This window comes from Malaya genurostris, chromosome 2 (genome assembly GCF_030247185.1).
Source record: "Malaya genurostris strain Urasoe2022 chromosome 2, Malgen_1.1, whole genome shotgun sequence".
NCBI classification, from domain to species: domain Eukaryota; kingdom Metazoa; phylum Arthropoda; class Insecta; order Diptera; family Culicidae; genus Malaya; species Malaya genurostris.
The window spans coordinates 60,990,829-61,010,064 of NC_080571.1; the positions used below are offsets into that span (position 1 = coordinate 60,990,829).

The 19,236-nt window shown below is 36.8% G+C and overlaps 1 protein-coding gene across 3 annotated transcripts in view; it reads right to left on the reverse strand.

Annotated features, from left to right (window-relative positions):
• The window catches only part of LOC131428556 (MFS-type transporter SLC18B1-like), a 31,600-nt gene that overhangs the window by 6,155 nt on the left and 6,209 nt on the right, over positions 1 to 19,236 (reverse strand). For all 3 annotated transcript variants that reach the window (XM_058592601.1, XM_058592603.1, XM_058592602.1), the window contains exons 2-5: positions 11,157 to 11,474; positions 10,738 to 11,068; positions 10,501 to 10,666; positions 10,344 to 10,439 (exon numbers count right to left, since the gene is read on the reverse strand). In XM_058592601.1, coding sequence (XP_058448584.1) covers positions 10,344 to 10,439; positions 10,501 to 10,666; positions 10,738 to 11,068; positions 11,157 to 11,474 — 911 coding nt within the window. The remainder of the gene's footprint in view (positions 1 to 10,343; positions 10,440 to 10,500; positions 10,667 to 10,737; positions 11,069 to 11,156; positions 11,475 to 19,236) is intronic.

Consider the following 19,236-nt stretch of genomic DNA (forward strand, 5'->3'; position numbering starts at 1 on the left):
TTTCATGCACATATTTGGAGCAGGCAATTGAATGGAAATTTACATTACAAAACGAAGAGGTTTGTAAATATACAGTCTTGTTCAATGAAAAAATAAATGAATTTTGATGTAATTTTACATCAATCATGGTTTTAAATTAGATTTTCGTTTCAACTGATGTTTATTTCATAGAACTATCAGTTTACATGTCGTGTAAGTTTCATCTTTCATTTCTGTGTATGAACCAATGATTCTCAGTTTAAGTCGCTGCGGTCGCTAACAGTTTTTTTTCTATTTCAATGAATTCCATCACATAATATTACATATTCTTGCACGTAAATCTGCGTGAACTGCGATGCTCCTTTTATGTGCATCTAATTACAGCTTTTTTTCAAATTATGTAGGGGAGATCGGGGCAAGGCCAGAAACGGGTTTATTTTAAACAATGCACAATAAGAAAAAAACCAGGAAACCCGCAAAGGAATGGGGAACCATGGAAAAAGGATACAAACAAGAGTGTTTCTTATGTAGAAAAAAAATCCAAGAAATTCAATGGAATGGTTTTTAATGGTCGCACGAATCGTTATCCTGCTCGTTTTACCCCAAATGCCCAGCAGTTTTAGGGCTTTCTGTAGTAGTTGTGCTGTAACTTGAAAATAAATCGAGTGCGGTCTACTGAAATAGCTAGATTTTATGTAAAATGTCTGGAGAATCGAATGGAAGAACCTACACTGGCCGCACGAAACGTTTTGGTGACTTTTATTGAAGAGCATGACTATGAATTACATTATAAACCAGGAAAATCTAACATAGTAGCTGATGCATTATCTCGAATACAAATTAATTCAATGACAAAACGAATGACAACTACTCAACATTCTGCAGATTATGATGACAGTTCCTACATCCCTTCAACGGAAGCTCCCGTTAACGTTTTTAAAAATCAATTAATTTTCAAAATTGGGAAAAATTCAAGTTATGGTTTGGTAATTCCTTTTGATAATTACAAAAGACATATTTTTATTGAGCATAGATTTTCTAAAGAATTTTTGAAAGAAAAATTAAAAGAATATCTCAATCCAAAAGTTTTAAATGGTATATCTACCGATGAAGCAATAATGGGCGTGATTCAAGAAGTTTATAGAGAAATTTTTGATCCAAGAATAATTAGGGCTAGATTTTCACAAATAAAAGTACAAGATTTAAATAACGAAGAACGACAACTAGAAGAAGTTAAAAAATACACCAATTTGCGCATAGAAATGCACATGAAAATTCAAAACAAATGATTAAATACTTTTACTTCCCAAAAATGAATAAAAATATCAATCAATTTGTTAAAAATTGTGAAATATGTAGCACCGAAAAATATGAACGAAATCCGCAAAAATTTATACCATTCAAAACACCGATCCCAACATACCCTGGAGAAATTATTCATATCGATATTTTTGTATATGACATAAACAACATGTTTTTAACTTCAATTGATAAATTCTCAAAATATTTAAAATTTAAATCTATTAAAACAAAATCAATATTAGATATTGAAGAAGCTCTGAAATTGTCAATGGTGAAATTGAGAGAAGTCATTCAACAATAAGAGAAATTTCACGATGCATTAAAAAAGAATCACCAGAAATAAACATTTTGGAATTAAAGAGAAAATCCGTTTACAAATATAATAATTCAATACATTCATTTACAAATAATACTCCACATAATGTTTATACAGGGGAAAATGATAAAAGACTCAATGCAGATCAAAGGGCATTACGAAAAATTAAAAGCCATGAAAAAATTACTCAATTGTATCAAAAGAAAAATGAGAACATACAAGACAAAAATTATCCGCATTTCGAACCAGGATCAAATGTATTTGAAAAAACATACAATATTTCAAAAAGAAAAAGTAAATACAAAAAAATTACAGTTAAAGAAAATCATGACACATATATCATTGATACAAATAATCGAAAAATTCATAAAGTTAATTTGAGGAAAAAAAATGTAACAACTATCTTTATGTATATTTTCAGACTTATCATACCATCAATATTGTCAATTCAAAGAAAAATTCAAATTAACGATTTAAACAAAAATCTTCTGGCAATTGTACCAATAGGAAAAGCCAAAATTCGATTAGGATATGCAAGAATTGTGCAGCTTATTAACTTATCCGAATTAAAAGAAATGATTGATAATTTCGATAACCTAATTCGAAAAAAATATTTATAATAATCAGTTATATAGATTACTTCAAAGTAAAAATATATTGTTGTCACAAACATATCATAAGTTGGTGCCACAGCAAAATCGCCAAAAACGATGGGACAGCATTGGAAAAATTCTCGAATGGGTAGCTGGAACTTCTGACGCAGACGATTTACACAGTATCAACCAAACTATGAATAACCTAATCGATAATAATAATCAGCAAGTATTTATAAATGAAGCAATAAATTCTAAAATGCAACATCTAAGTAAGGTTACTAATGAATTACTACAATTGGAATTCAAATAAAAAAAACAACATGTTATTGAAATGAATCTTCTTCAAATAATATTGAATATAGATACAGCACAACACCAATTCCTAGCAGTCGACTTTTATCACTAAAAGACTTTTCAAGGATTAAGACGTTCTTGATACATCAAAATATTCCAGTAACTTCATTCGAAAATTTATTAACAAGAACAACGCACAAATTGCCATTAACACCACTTGCGTGATCTATATGCTTAAAATACCACAACTATCAAATGAAACATTTAATTATGAATATATAGATGCTATAATCCATGATCAAAAACGAGTTTATATTAAAGCAAATTATATTCTCATGAATAAACTAAGTGTTTATGAAACTAAAAGTCAATGCATAAACGATATGGAATACTATATATGTGAACCCGATTTGATAACAATTGCAAATCAAAGCATTAGAAATCTGATGCAGATACAACATGCAAATTGTTCTTATGAAAAAGTGCATTCGGATGGATTTGTTAAACAAATTGATGATGTAAACATTCTTCTGAACAACGTAAATATTATACTACAAACAAATTGTAGTAACAATACACAGCTTTTAAAAGGATCATATCTAATACAATTTGAAGAATGCAATCTATACATAAACAAAACTCTTTACACAAATGCCATCATAACTACAAAAGAATTTAGACCAACAACAGGAATAATCGCATATGAAAACAATATTATCGATGTTCCATCGCCAGAATATTTGGGAAATCTCACTTTAAAACATTGAGCAATGATACAACATGTATATTTGGAAAATGAATCATTAAAAGGGAAATTTCATCTTTTCGGAACCATAAGCATCTCACCATTCTTGTAGCAGTTATAGGATTTGGAATATGCATTATTATTCGATGGAAAACGACACAGATTAAAGTTAATATAGAAAACAAAGAAATAGCATCAGCACTAATTGAAGATTTGTCAAAAACAATATACCCAGAAAATAAACTATCTATATATCCAGATGTTTCAGAAGAAAGATTCATTGAAATCCAAAAATATTTAAATATGACAACACAAGACCGTTCTATGAAACTTTGAGGACAAAGTCTTTTCAAGAAGGGAAGAGTTAAATGATGATCAACACAGGAATCCAACAACAACAATTACGAGTAAAATAATTAACTAATGTACTGGTCGTCAAAAGGTGAGATAACTAAGCGCTCATATGTTCCTATCTCATCCAGAGAAGATTGTTGCTTCAGTATTTTGAGATGCACATGATATAATCAACATCGACTAACTTGAGAAAGGAAAATCAATAAATAGCAAATACTGCATAGTGTTGTTAGATCGGTCTAGTCCAGTGCTCTCATTCAATGCACAGTTCATGCATAGTTGCCGAGTGATTACATCTTCTGTTTATCTTACGTAACTACAGATGGCGTGCAGAAACATAAACTTTTGGTCTTAGTCCAATTTTTATTGTTAATTTTATTGGTCTCCGCTGGTTATGCCTTATTAATTTTTTTTTCATAAATACGTTTATTTCATAGGCAATATACATAAGTTTTTCTTCGCCGTGGCATCCACAATAAATAGTAGTTTAAACCTAATACATTTCGAATGTCATATTAGTATGTTGGTACTCATTAGTTAATCTAAACACTGTTTTTATCAAGCGAGTTGCTATTTTAAATTATATTATATAAAATACATTTATTTTGTACATGATCTTATAACTATTTCAGGTTTGTTTGTATCAGTTCACCACTTATATTCAATATCCTATAGTTGGCTATTGGTTGAACTCATGGAAGATAAAACAGTCTAACATAAAATAAAATTTAAATTGGAACTCCAATGGATTTAATGAAATGATAAAGAAGTTTCATGTATGTAAGGTCACGACAAGCAAGAATGTCGCGAACTGGGACATTGGATAGTCTACCTTGGGTACGCAAAGAATTTATTAGTTGAGATCTGACATCACGAAACTCCACGCATGTCCAAACAACATGGTCAATATCGCGGTAACCTTCGCCGCAAGCACAATGATTAGTCTCGGAAAGTCCAATTCGAAGGAGATGTGCATCTAACGTGTAGTGATTGGACATGAGTCTGGACATCACACGAATGAAATCTCTACTCACATCCAGTCCCCTGAACCATGCCTTTGTCGATATTTTAGGAATAATTGAGTGCATCCACCGACCCAGATCATCTTTATCCCAAGAAGCTTGCCAGCTGGCAATTGTTCTTTGGCGAGACGCGCTATAGAATTCGTTGAAAGCAATCGGTCTCTCATAAATTTCACCCTCAATAGTACCACGTTTGGCTTAAATATCGGCTCTTTCATTGCCTGGAATGGAGCAATGAGCCGGAACCCAAACTATTGTGATTTGATAATTATTATTCAATATGACGTTCAGGCACTGTTTTATTTTGCCCAAGAAAAAAGGTTCATTTTTGCAAGCAGCGTTTGAGCGAATAGCTTCAATTGCACTCAGACTATCTGTGAAATGAAAATAATGGTTTGGAGATAATGTAACGATTACACTCAAACTATAATGAACTGCTGCTAACTCTGCTATATAAACAGATGCAGGTTCTTGAAGCTTAAATGAGACCGAAACATTATTGTTGAATATACCAAACCCAGTAGCCTCTTCAATTCGTGATCCGTCCGTGTAAAATATTTTCTCAGAGTCAATATGCCTGAACTTACTTGAAAATATTTTTGGGATTTCCGTCGAACGTAGATGATCCGGGATTCCACGCACTTCGCTCTGCATGGATGTGTCGAAAAATAAAGTTGAGTCAGGGACATTTAGGGGGCTGACACGGATAGGAATAAATCTTGATGGGTTGATTTCCTGTGACATATGGTTAAAATATACTGTCATGAATCTTGTTTGAGATTGAAGCTTAACTAGCCTTTCGAAGTTATTAATAACCAGGGGATTCAGTACCTCACATCTTATTAGCAGTCGCGATGAAAGCTCCCAAAAACGATCTTTCAATGGAAGAACTCCCGCCAGAAGTTCAAGACTCATTGTATGTGTCGAATGCATGCACCCTAAAGCAATTCGCAAACAACGATATTGAATTCGCTCTAATTTGATAATATGAGAGTTTGCAGCGGAACGAAAGCAAACGCATCCATATTCCATCACTGAAAGTATCGTTGTCTGATACAATTTTATTAGATCTTCCGGATGAGCACCCCACCAAGATCCTGTTATTGTTCGAAGAAAATTTACTCTTTGTTGGCATTTTGTTATCAAAAACCTAATGTGTCCTCCCCACGTGCATTTGGAATCAAACCACACCCCAAGGTATTTGAAAGTCAAAACCTGTTGAATCATTCTTCCCATCATATGAAGCTGAAGCTGCACGGGATCATGCTTTCTTGAAAAGACGACCAGCTCTGTTTTCTCCGCAGAGAATTCGATACCCAGATGAACAGCCCAAACGGACAAGTTATCTAAGGTATCTTGCAATGGTTTTTGCAGATCAATAGCTTTGGGTCCAGTAACTGAAACTACGCCATCATCTGCCAATTGTCTTAGTGTACATGGGGTTACTAGACAGCTGTCAATGTCATTCACGTAAAAATTATAAAGGAGCGGACTGAGGCATGAGCCTTGCGGTAGACCCATGTAGCTAATTCTGAATGTTGCCAAATCGCCATGTGAAAAATGCATGCGTTTCTCTGACAAAAGGTTGTGCAAATAATTATTTATAACCGGTGGAAGTCCATGTTGGTGGAGCTTGTCTGAAAGAACATCAATGGAAACTGAATCAAATGCTCCTTTAATGTCTAAAAATACAGATGCCATTTGTTGCTTTTGAGCGAGGGCAATTTGGATGTCAGACGAAAGTAATGCAAGGCAGTCATTCGTCCCTTTATTTCTACGGAAGCCAAACTGAGTATCTGACAACAACCCGTTCGTCTCGACCCAAGTGTCGAGACGTCGTAGAATATTTTTTTCGAACAATTTTCTGATGCAGGACAACATCGCAATGGGTCTATATGAGTTGTGATTGGAAGCTGGTTTCCCCGGCTTTTGAATGGCGATAACTTTCACTTGCCTCCAGTCAGGTGGAACAATATTTTGCTCAAGAAACTTGTTAAATAATTTCAACAAACGTCTTTTTGCGAGGTCGGACAGATTCTTCACCAAGTTGAATTTAATTCTGTCCAACCCAGGAGCGTTATTGTTACAAGACATGAGTGCTATGGAAAAATCCATCATTGAAAAGGGGCTATCAATGGAGCCATTATTTGGAAAAGATTCCCTTATAATGCTATGCGTAGGAACAGAATCTGGACAAACTTTCCTTGCAAAATCAAATATCCATCGGTTCGAGTATTCCTCACTCTCATTTCCTACGTTACGATTCCTCATTCGTCTGGCCGTATTCCAAAGAGTGCTCATTGAGGTTTCTCTTGACAAACCTTCGACAAAATGTCTCCAATAGCTACATTTCTTGGCCCGAAGTATGCTCTTGTACTTGGTTTCTAAAGTCAAGAAATTTTCAAAATTCTGAGGAGTTCCTCCTCCTCGTTTTAAAAACGTCTTGAAAGCATTTTTTTTCGCGTGTTTAGCATCTGAGCACTCTTTGTCCCACCAAGGGTTTGGAGGCCTTCTGTTAGACGATGGACCAAGAAATCGTTTGGTTTGGGCTTGTTCTGCGGCCTCCAGAATCGAACAAACGAGGAAGTCATATTCTTCTAGTGGGGGGAGCTCTTCCATTGAAGTTAAGACACTTGAAATATTACTTTGGTATTTAATCCAGTCAATATTTTTTGTCAAATCATATGGAATATTAACTGAATTAGCAATGCCTTTGTTACTGCTAATTGAGATGATGATTGGTAAATGATCGCTACCATGTAAATCAGGAAATACTTTCCAGGTGCAATCTAGTCGAATTGAAGTCGAACAAAGAGATAAATCTAATGCACTTGGACGTGCAGGAGGTCTTGGGATCCGTGTCATGCTACCCATATTTAGTACCGTCATGCTAAAATTGTCGCAAATATTATATATTAGAGATGATCTGCTATCATTGTAAACGGAACCCCACATCATTCCGTGCGAATTGAAATCTCCTAAAATCAAACGTGGAGCAGGAAGGGCTTCGACAATTCCATTAAGCTGTCGTTGTCCAACTTGAGCTCTTGGAGGAATATATATCGAAGCAATGCAAATGTCCTTTCCTTTAATGTTTATTTGACAAGCAACAACTTCTATACTAGAAGTCGAAGGAATATTTAATCTATAAAAGGAATAACATTTCTTAATTCCTAAAAGCACTCCACCATACGGAGAGTCTCTATCGAGACGTATAATGTTAAAATCATTAAAATTTAAAGCTATGTTTGAAGTAAGCCATGTTTCGCACAAAGCAAATACATCACATTTTTGGCTATGCAACAAAACTTTAAATGAATCAAGTTTTGGCATGATGCTTCGACAATTCCACTGCAGGACAGTGATTGAATCATTTGCGGCGGATGATAAATTATCCATCAAATGATACAAAACCTGAAAGAGCTGGCCATTGAGCTGATAACTGTTTCAAAAAAGTTCTAGCTATTGAAAGGAATGCTGTTATGATGGTCTTTAGAGGTTCAGAAATATTGAATGCAGCGAAAATCCATTCTACAATTTCCGAAAATTTCAGTAATCCTGTTGGTGAATGTGAAATGGAGCCCACTGGATTATTGTCCTTCCTTGAACTAGTTCCTGGATTGGTTTGTGAATTTGACAACCCAGGAGGCACAGTTTTTGGTTTTAAATTTGGCTTTTTAGTTTTAACACGGGAATCTTTTTTTGAAGGTGTAAATTTAGGTGTCTTTTTTGGTATTTTATGGTTTGGTAATCTCCTCTTAACAGACCCTTGAGGAGTGACAAACGAGGTATCTTCACTATTTTCGTCAGAGTCAGATTCCTCTGGCTCCGCAAGATTTGAAAAACCGTTTTCGGTTTCCAAAGGGGAGACATGTATGACCGTTTTAAGCATTTCTGCATATGTGCGCTTAGACCGTGCTTTTAAAGAAAGCTTCATTTTGTCTTTACGCAGCTTAAATGCAGCGCACACTGAAAGATCATCATGAGGACTTTCTCCACAATAAACACATTTTTCAACTTCTTTATCGCAAAGATTATCCTTATGAGGCCCTTGACATTTGATACATTTGGACTTATTACTACAGTAAGTAGCTGTATGTCCGAATTTTTTACAGTTCGTGCAATTCATAACATGCGGTACGAAAAGCCGAACAGGAAGACGAATTTTATCGACATAGACATGGCTAGGCAATGCAGATCCGGCAAATGTTACGCGAAACGAATCTGAGGGACGATAAGACTTTTTTCCATCGACATTAGATGCTGAGTACAATTGTTTGCACTCGAGTATCTTAACTCCCTCAAGCATGGAGTTTTTAAAACGGCCAACTCCATTTTTAAGTAAATCATCTGCTGTCAGACTTGCTTCAGTCACAACACCGTCAATTTCCACCTCCTTCGATGGAATGTAAACTCGATATTCAATAGCAAATAATTTACAGGTTACAATATCGTTTGCCTGTTTCAAGTCGTTAACAACAACTCGAATTTTATCTCTATTAACCTTACAGATTTCTTTAACTTCAGAGAAATGTGATGTCAAATCCTTTGTAATTTGCATCAAGCTTAAAATCTTTTCTTTTTTTCGAAGATAGACTATCCATGGCCCAGTGGTACCCTGTGGATAATGTTTAGCCCTTGGAGTATTTAAACTCTTACTAGTATCCGGAATCGGATTCGGATGATCTTCCATGAGATCATCCATTACATTAAATTTTTTTGTAAATTAATAATACCAAAATAAAAACTTATGTTTAGTAAAATTTCAGATATAAGAAATAAAAAATAAATTAAATTAAATCTACCTTGTAGCTGATGTCTCTGTTCCTTTATCGTGAAGAACGACGTGAAGCTCTTCCAACGATTTCCAATTGGCAGTCTTCTGCTGTTTCCAATTGGCAGTCTTCTGTCGTTTACTGCTATCTCAGTTGCTCTGCCGTCGTTGTGGACACCACTGCACTTGCTGTGCTGCCTGTACCTGACCCCAGGTACAGTGCTTTTGCTCTTGGTGGCGATCAAATGCGATGCTTGCAGTGTAGCACCTCGCGATGTATGCCATCTCTTTTGATCCTACGCAGCGTACAAATTCTGGTACCTGGTAGATCAGCACTGGGTTGCTTTAGCACCTCTGTGCCTTTGCACCCCTTCGTCTTCGCACCTTTATGCGATGGCACCTCTGTGACTCGTCACTTCTATGCTCTCGCACCTCTGTGTCTCTACACCTCTGTGCGTATGAACGGGATGGCCTTCGTTGCTAGCTTTCCAGTCGGGAAACGCCCCGAATATTGCGTTTGCTATGGGCAGTTTAACTACCTGAAGCTTAGAATTGTCTCGGTAGCAGCCGTTAACTCACGAGCCAGTACAATCGAAACACAACCTCTTCGCTTGAATGGTTTTTACTGAATGTATGCCTTATTAATGTTAGATTGTAAATCTTTTTGATAGAGATGTATTTCGGTATAGTATAACCGAAAAATGCTTGTAAACAGATTTACCAAACAGCGAACAATAGTTCCCAATTCAATAGATCAATTGGAATACAAACATTTAGAATTCAATTAGAATACAAATATTTTTTAATATCTTCTAATCGACAAACTATTCGTTTCTTTCGAAATAGATTTAAATCGGAACATTTTAACAATGTATTCAAATCAGCTTTTCACTTGTATGCTTCATGAGTAAAATCGAAAAAAAAAAAATTATTCGAACATTATCGACTATTATAAACTTACATCGCTGTCCGCAGTGAGTCCGTGAAGCCTGACACTAATACCGCTGCAATACCGAGCCCATGCAGCACAAGCCCGGCTATCACCAGTCCCAGTGTCCTGTGGGGAGCACAAATATGTAGTGTTTTGAGCCGAATCTCTTCTATTAATCAATGCTTACGTTTCCGCCGGAACAAACGAGGCCGGCCCAACGACCAGAAAGGCTCCTACCACCAGAAAGCATCCAACCGTTGAGCAAACCTTGGGATTAAGAAATTTGTCCACCATCCATCCGAATATCGGAGCAGTCAATGCATAAATACCACCATTGATGACGAACACAAGACCTGTGGAACAGGAACAGAACGTATTTGATCAAAATACTGGATTCAGTTAGGCTTAAATCGATGGACCTAACCTAACAAAATGGGACCCAATTCGAACTGTCGTAAGTGCGGTTCCAGTGTGGCACTGAGAAACCCAATCGAAGCACTGGTGGCACAGATCGCTAACGAACAAACCAAAACTCCGGGTATTTTCAACACACTCCACATGGAAGCACTCTTTTCATTGTCCTGGTAGGGCTCGTTTGCATGTCGGGGTAGAATGCAAAGTGTCAGGATCGCCGTAACGAACAGTGCCGAACCGAGGATTACGAATGGCAGGTAGTACCCTCCGACGGAGTACAGCGCGCCCCCGACCATGGGTCCAACGATTAAACCCAGCCCGAAGCACGTTTCCAGGGATGCCTGTTGAAGAAAGAGAATGTGAACGATTTCTAGATCACTAACCTCAAAAGGGGTGTGCAGTGCTACTACTACTACTACTACTACTTACGAAGGTCGTGGCCACGTTGTTCGGAAACTCTTTGGCAATGATGGCAAAAGATGCAGTGAGAAAAGCCGCATTTCCCAGTGCCTCTACGATCCGGATTACGAAAGCTAGTGTGATAAATGGAACGTGATCCGGCACGCGATCCAACAAACCGAATAGTATTGCTGAGGTGCCGGTGGTGAAGATTCCGCTGTTGAATAATACTTTTGGTCCAATCCGGTTGATATACTGACCGTAGATCGGGGAGATGATGAACACTACGAGCTCGAAAACACCAAACACAAGCCCGTACTCGGTTGCAGTGGCGCCTTTTTTCTCCGCCTGTTGAACAGAGAGACGTAAAAATAGCAACATCAAACAAACGTCAGAAACTTTCTCAGATAATAATATCACCCGTCGGGGCTGTCATCTCTTTTGCCTTCAACTCTACCATCCCCTGGAAACAGTGTACTGTTTTTATTTTATTTTTTTCATTCTAGACATTGTGCTAGTACGTAATTAGCGCCAGGATCGCATTTCAAAACATTGAACCGTGGCAGCTCGGGTACCGCACTGGCGACGCTATTGACTGGTGGGCTTTCAGCCGAGATCAGATTGTTCAAGGTTACTAGCGATTACATTGTCGCTTGCAGTTGCTTGCTACAAAACGGAACCGGAATGCTCCTGTAACGGTTGGATCTAAGCCACTTTTCGAAGCAGGCTAATCAAACTGAATTGATGCGATTCTTTCTCCGAAAAAATACGGAAACTCTCAATCACTTTTTATTAGTCATCGCAACATAAATGACGTATAACGATGCTCTGCCGTTTAGTCGCTGATAAAATTTGGTACAGGGAAGGTAATGATAGTAATTACTAGTTGATTTCCGAGGTCGTTTAGATTGGTTCGTTAAGGCCATCTTTTTGATTAGGAATGCTCAGTTGAAACATTATTAGGTTTTGTTCAAACGCTTTTTTATTCCTTACGTACGACATAAATTTTGATTATACGTTCAATGATTGTAGATTATTTGTAACCTTGGGCTTTCCCGGTCTTTAACCGTGGCTGTGCATTGAAACTATTGATTCTAAATGTAAAATGCCCAGAAATCTAACTACATATTAGATTCAGATTTGTGTGTACAGGGTCCGGCACTCGAAGTGTAACCAACTTCAGACCTTCGAGCCTGGCGTCAAGGTAAATGCGACATATTATCGGGAAAGTATTCTGGAGGTTGCTTTGAAGCCGTGGGCAGACAAACATTTCGGTGGCAGACCATGGACGTTTCAGCAGGACTCGGCACCGTCTCACAAAGCTCGAGTGGACCAAGAATGACTGAAAAACAACGTTCCGAGCTTCATCACGTCCACACAATGGCTCTCGAATTCACCAGATGCGAATCCAATGGATTATTCTCTTTGGGCCATTTTGGAGAGCAAAGTCCGAACTAAAAGATACACCAGTCTCGAGGCGCTGAAAAAAGTTATTGTCCGCGAGTGGGCCAAAATACACCTGCAAGTCACATTCGGGCAGCTTGCGATTCGTTTTTTGACCGTCTCAAGGCCATAGTCAAGGCAAAAGGTGGTCATATCGAGCAAAAGTGAATTGATTCTGAATTTTGTATTATTTTTACACATTTTGTACTTTGAATTAAGTAAAAGTAATTTTCCAAACTGAATTAATGGCCTTTTTAATTGGTTACACTTCGAGTGCCGGACCCTGTAAAAGATGAGTTTAACATTTTCAAAACATTTTTTTCCGAAAGCGATCAAGCAAAGATAAGATCAGTCAATGTATTTGATAAGTTTAGAACACTTCAAGGAAAACTGAGATTATCAAAGTGAGTTAATGTTCCGGGAAATACTTGTTGATCGCTTCGGCCTGGTAATAGAATAAAAATAATAAGAAAAGTAATCTTTTGAAATCACCAATTTACGCAGGAGTACCAAAAATGTTTGATACTACAAATGCACTAATGTTTCTCAAGCCGTTCCCAATTTATGTACACATAACTCAAACATTCCGATATACTTGTTTTGTTTGGATATTGACTAACAGGACCTAGGGGAGACCGGGGCTAGTCCGGACACGAGATTAAACCGGACAGCCTGAATATTATCGTCTCCGAACTTCACCGACGAATTAAGATAGCTACTCAACCATGAGTTAAATGTCATTCCTTCTGAATTAAATCTCGAACATTATATTATACATATTATAGACGTAGAAACGAGTATCAATAACTGTAATCTTCCCTTTTCATAAATTAATGACGCCAGAACGATTGTAGCTGAGGTTATTAAAATATTCCAAGAAAGAAACAAAATTCAAAATAAAAAGTACAGCGCTGATCCATTTTTGCTGTTTGCTTTTCTCTTGTTGCCAGATTCCTTACTGCCGGAAAACTCCGATATAAGAAACCCAGAGCATATGAGATATCTACTGATTGGGGCTGTAAATGATTATCTCGCTTCTCTCAAAAGATAGAGCCAAACAGTCTTCGGCAATCTTGTTGTAGATACTTAGACCCACAATTTACGTTCATTTGACAGACAGTCAGCTCAGAACAGCTCCGCCAGGGGCGCTTTGAAAAATGCATAGAATAAACCATTTGCTTACAATAGACCTAACGATTTGAGCTTAAAGTATTTTGGAAAATGCATTTTTTAAGAATGCATTAGCATTAGCATTAGAGACCGCCCGTGTGTTGCTACTCCGTTATTGATCTGGACCAATTGAGATTGCAAAATGATTTTTTGAAGTAACATGTTTGGGAATAACACATTGTTTCACACTGTGCAAACTGTATTGAACCATGCATGCTGATCAATACCGACGCCGGCCACGTCCGAATGCAGATCTACTTGGGAGGGAAAGGATTGTTAGTTCGATGCATGTTGCTACTAAGAACCGAGGAATCCTCTGCATTCCCACATGCATCACAGGAGAGGATACTTTGTTAGTAAATGTTTTAATAATGTTATCATGTGTTTATTGCTCTGGGTAGCCGGCTACCAAGAATGTATTAAAGTATTATCGTTTTATTTGTTACTTTGTGCTGGCAATATAATGCACGAAACAGTCAATCTCCGAAATTGACAAAACTCCGGACAGCCGGCTGTCGAGTATGCAGTCACTCGTTTATGCATCTACCTTTCGCGTTTTTTTTAGTCATGCAAAAAAAACACATTCCGATTGATAAAAAAAGGTATCATCTCACTGCTAGGTGGATTAAGCACGTTTTTATAAATGAAACTACGTGATACAAAATAAACGAGCGAATAGGATTTAGACAAAAAACTTGATTCATTGCATTGAAATATTCTAAACAGATATTATAAAATCATTTTAAATCACCAAACAAAGGTCAACAGATTTCACACGCGTCTTGATTCTTTATTATTTCCGATTCTTTATTATTTTTATTATTTGAATTGTTTATTGAAATTATTAATTGGTTATATTAGTTGATCTGGGCAGCCGGCTACCGAGAAAAATATTAATTTACTGTTTGCAATATTAATATCAAGTGTTTTTTACTATGTATTCAATATACCGATATATGTTATCTCTGTTATTAACTTTGTAATATAAACGGATTTGCGCAATGGTTGATTTTTATCATTCATTTTATAATCCTGAAAGACAATCAATAACATGGAAGAAGAAATCATTCCTAATAAAACTTTTCTCCGAAGCTAGACGGAAATTGATAGGTTGAATAAAGAGATGATTTAGTAAAATAGAGTAATCAGAAGTAAAACATTGAAAATATCTTATAACTGAAAGAAAAAAGAAACTCCTGCAATTGTCGCCTTTTACGACATGGAAGCAGGAACCCAGTGGATCTATTCTTGGTTCATTTTTTTCCGCCGGATTCCACACGGCATCTAGGCTGGTACAGTCCGGAGAGAGCTAATAGGTACTATCAATCTCCTAGTGGACCCCAGCCCCTAAATGCATTTTTTAAGAATGCAGGAATTAAAAATTTATCAAACTGCAAAGGTTCGAATTCACTCCATCTGATGTAGTAAGTGTGCTTGAACACATATTTAAGAATACTGCTCTCATAAAAAAAATTAAAATATATAGAACTTTTCTGTTTGTTGGAAAGTTGTTAGGAATGTCAGAGTTAACATAATAAAACCGATGTTAGTTGAAAACTTGCCCACCGAATGACGTTAGTGGGCTCACAATTTTACGTTAGACAAATTTTGAATCCTTTGAAGCGTTTGGAAGCGGTGGAACAACAACTTGACCAAATTGGTACTGCATAAAGCATGGCTGGTCTGAAAATTTGTTTAAAAATAATAATTTGTTTTTAGACAGATCTTAGAATATCTGTTTATAAGAAAATATAAACATTTAATATATTTATTACACTTTGCCTGGATTCCTTGAAAGTGAGTTTTTGTCATACGTTAAACCTAAGTATTTAGCTTGATCAGACCATGTCAATTCCAAGCCATTCAATTTGAGAGTGTGATTATTGTTTGGTTTAGGAAAAGAAGCTCTTGGCTTATGAGGAAAGATAATTAATAGCGTTTTTGCTGCATTTGGTTTAATTTTCCATTTTGACACATAATCACTGAAAATATTGAAACTTCTTTGTTTAGCGACTGCAGATCACTCTTAGATTTCTACCTGTGGCTAACAGACTTGTGTCGTCAAAGAATAGCGATTTCTGATAACCAACGGGTAGATTTGGAAGATCAGAAGTAAAAATGTTATACAAGACGCTCGAACCCTGCGGACCACCGGTTCGTACGAATAGCAATTCAGATTTACAATTCTGATAGCTAACCTGAAGAGTACGATCAATTAAATAATTTTGAATAATTTTGATCAAATAAATAGGAAACTGGAAATCAGACATTTTTGCTATTAAACCTTTGTGTCAAACACTGTCGAATGCTTTTTCTATGTCTAGAAGAGCAACTCCAGTGGATAACCCAGAAGATTTATTTGATTTTATCATGTTCGTTACTCTGACAAGTTCATGAGTAGTTGAATGTTCATGACGAAATCCAAACTGCTCTGGTAAAAAAAATTGAATTCTCATTCATATGAGACATCATTTTCAAAAAATTCACTGATAGAAGAAAGTAAGCTAATTGGTCGATAACTTGATGTTTCTGCTGTGTTTTTATCAGGTTTGAGGATAGGAATTAATTTAGCGTTATTCCATCTTTTTGGAAAGTAGGCTAATGAAAAACACTTTTTGAACATTTTAACCAGGAGTCTCAAGACAACATCGGGAAGATTTTTAATAAGAATATTAAAAATTCCATCATTACCAGGAGCCTTCATGTTTTTAAGTTTCCTAATAATTGACCTAATTTCATCAAAATTCGTCTCAATAATGTCATTTGGTAACAACACTTGAGTTTTTGCAATGACTGAGCGGAAATATATATTGGAGAAGCCAAGTGAAAGAAAAACTAACAGAAAAGATGAATTTATGGAAAAAGATACGCTTAGAGACAGGACTCGAACCTGCGTTCTTATGCATTCCGTGCATACGCGCTACCATTTCGCCACTCTGATCTTGCTTTGGCCACTCTAAAAACTCTAAACAGACATAGTAGCAACGTACATCGAACATGGTCTACATCCTGACCGTCACTCGACCGATACCTTACATCCAAACATCTTCTCTGTCCATCAAACAATAGTCCTCTCGCTTTATACCTATTTCTCCGATCAAGCATTGAGTAGGAGAGTGTATTTATATTCGCTTGTCACCTTCTTTAATGGTTCCAGTCGCTGGCTGGACATCGTCAGCGACAGACCCCTATGAAGGTTGTATTGATTGTCTGCCCTTTCCTACCAGAAGCAGATTGTCCAGCCAGCGACTGGCACCATTAAAGAAGGTGACAAGCGATTATAAATACACTCTCCTACTCAATGCTTGATCGGAGAAATAGGTATAAAGCGAGAGGACTATTGTTTGATGGACAGAGAAGATGTTTGGATGTAAGGTATCGGTCGAGTGGCGGTCAGGATGTAGACCATGTTCGATGTACGTTGCTACTATGTCTGTTTCGAGTTTTTAGAGTGGCCAAAGCAAGATCAGAGTGGCGAAATGGTAGCGCGTATGCACGGAATGCATAAGAACGCAGGTTCGAGTCCTGTCTCTAAGCGTATCTTTTTCCAAAAATTCATCTTTTCTGTTAGTTTTTCTTTCACTTGGCTTCTCCAATATATATTTCCGCTCAGTCATTGCAAAAACTGAACTTAGTCATGGCGGCTTTACGTCAAACTAAAATTAATAAATCGTTAAACAACACTTGAGTTGAAATATGATCATATTTCAGTGAGACTTCATTTTCAATAGGACTCACAACGTTCAAATTAAAATTGTGTACACTCTCGAACTGCTGAGCAAGTTTTTGAGCTTTTTCGCAATTTGTAAGAAGTATTTGATTTCCTTCCTTGAGAGCAGGAATTGGTTTCTGAGGTTTCTTAAGAACCTTAGAACGTTTCCATATGGTTAGAATATGGTTTAATTTGTTTAACTTCTTTAGCGAAATTTTCATTACGCAAAAGAGTAAATCTATGTTCAATTTCTTTTTGTAAATCCTTAACTATGTTTTTCATAGCAGGATCACGAGAACGTTGATATTGTCGTCGACGAACATTCGTCTAACGGATGAGCAGTTGAAGATTGTCATCGATGATAGGAGATTTTAATTTAGTTTGAGCTTTGGGAACTGAGAGAATAAGGAGTGTATCGAAAATAAGCTATCCACAAATTTTTCTATCAAATTATGATAAAAAACGATATTTTATTCAAACTAAAAATTGATCCGTTATTGTACGAGGTTAAACTTGGGTATAATGAAAACCGAATGAAATTTAAGTCATTCCTTCAAGAATTTTCAAACTTTTGATCGAATGCTCTTCATCAAGTTCCGGACATGTGTTGCATCGCATTTTTTTGGACGCTTGAGACAAAATTTTTTGAACTCCTGCATGTTCCCAGCTGCCTTACCAGTCTTCTTGAAGACCCTCTTCACGATTGCCCAGTAACGTTCGATGGGTCGAACGTGAGGGCAATTTGGAGGATTGATATTTTTTTCAAAGAAATTTATACCCTTTTCCGCAAGCCAATTGAGAGTGGTTTTGGTATAGTGAACCGACGCTAAATCCTGCCAAAATGTGGAGGTGTACTATGCTTCTTATATAAAGGCAGCAATCTCTCCTGGAGACACTTAGATCGATAGATTTCTGCATTTATAGTTCTTATAGTGTAAAAAATGGTTGACTTCAAACCACAGGAACATATTGCTTGCCATACCAGTATCTTTCGACCGAGTTTCTCTACTTGAATCGACCTGTTCGCATCAGTCACATCCTCCCCAACGACGATAGTAAAGAACTGTGGACCTGGAAGGGTTTTGGAATCCTCCTTTACATAAGTCTCACCGTCCATCAAAACGCATGCATCCGGACACTGCAAAAGATGCGAATACAATTTCCGGGCCCTTGTTGCTGCTCGCTTCTTCTGTTCTACACTTTGTTTCGAGATTTTCTGCTTCTTGCAGGTCTTCAGGTGATTTCGCCTCTTGATATGCTGGATCATTCCGACACTCGTTCCTGCTTTTTTGGCCAAATCACGTATTGACATTGATTTTTTCGTCAAGACTAGAGATACTACTTTCTGGACTAGTTTCGGGTTGGAAAACTGGGTTTTCTTCCTGGTAGCTCATCCAAGGAATAGTGTTCTCCAAACTTATTAATGATGGTTTTACCACTGGCATGATGAATTCCAAATCGCTTTGCCAATTTTTGCATAGTAATACCCTTCTCCCTTAGGTATGTGTCCAGAACCTTAATTTTTACTTCCTTTTCAATACGCGACATTTTGAAAACGCGGAATTTCAACCGCACAAACAAGTAAACATACGAAAGCTAACAGCCAAACACACAGCATGCTGTGATCTGAACATAAAAAAAAACATCATAAATACATGTGTACAACACGAATGTATGTGGATAGTTTATTTTCGATACACTCCTTATAGAACTAATTGGATTAATTAAAGCTTCTTTGGAAAGTCTGAATGTTACAGGAAGATGATCTGAGTCATCTGAGTCATG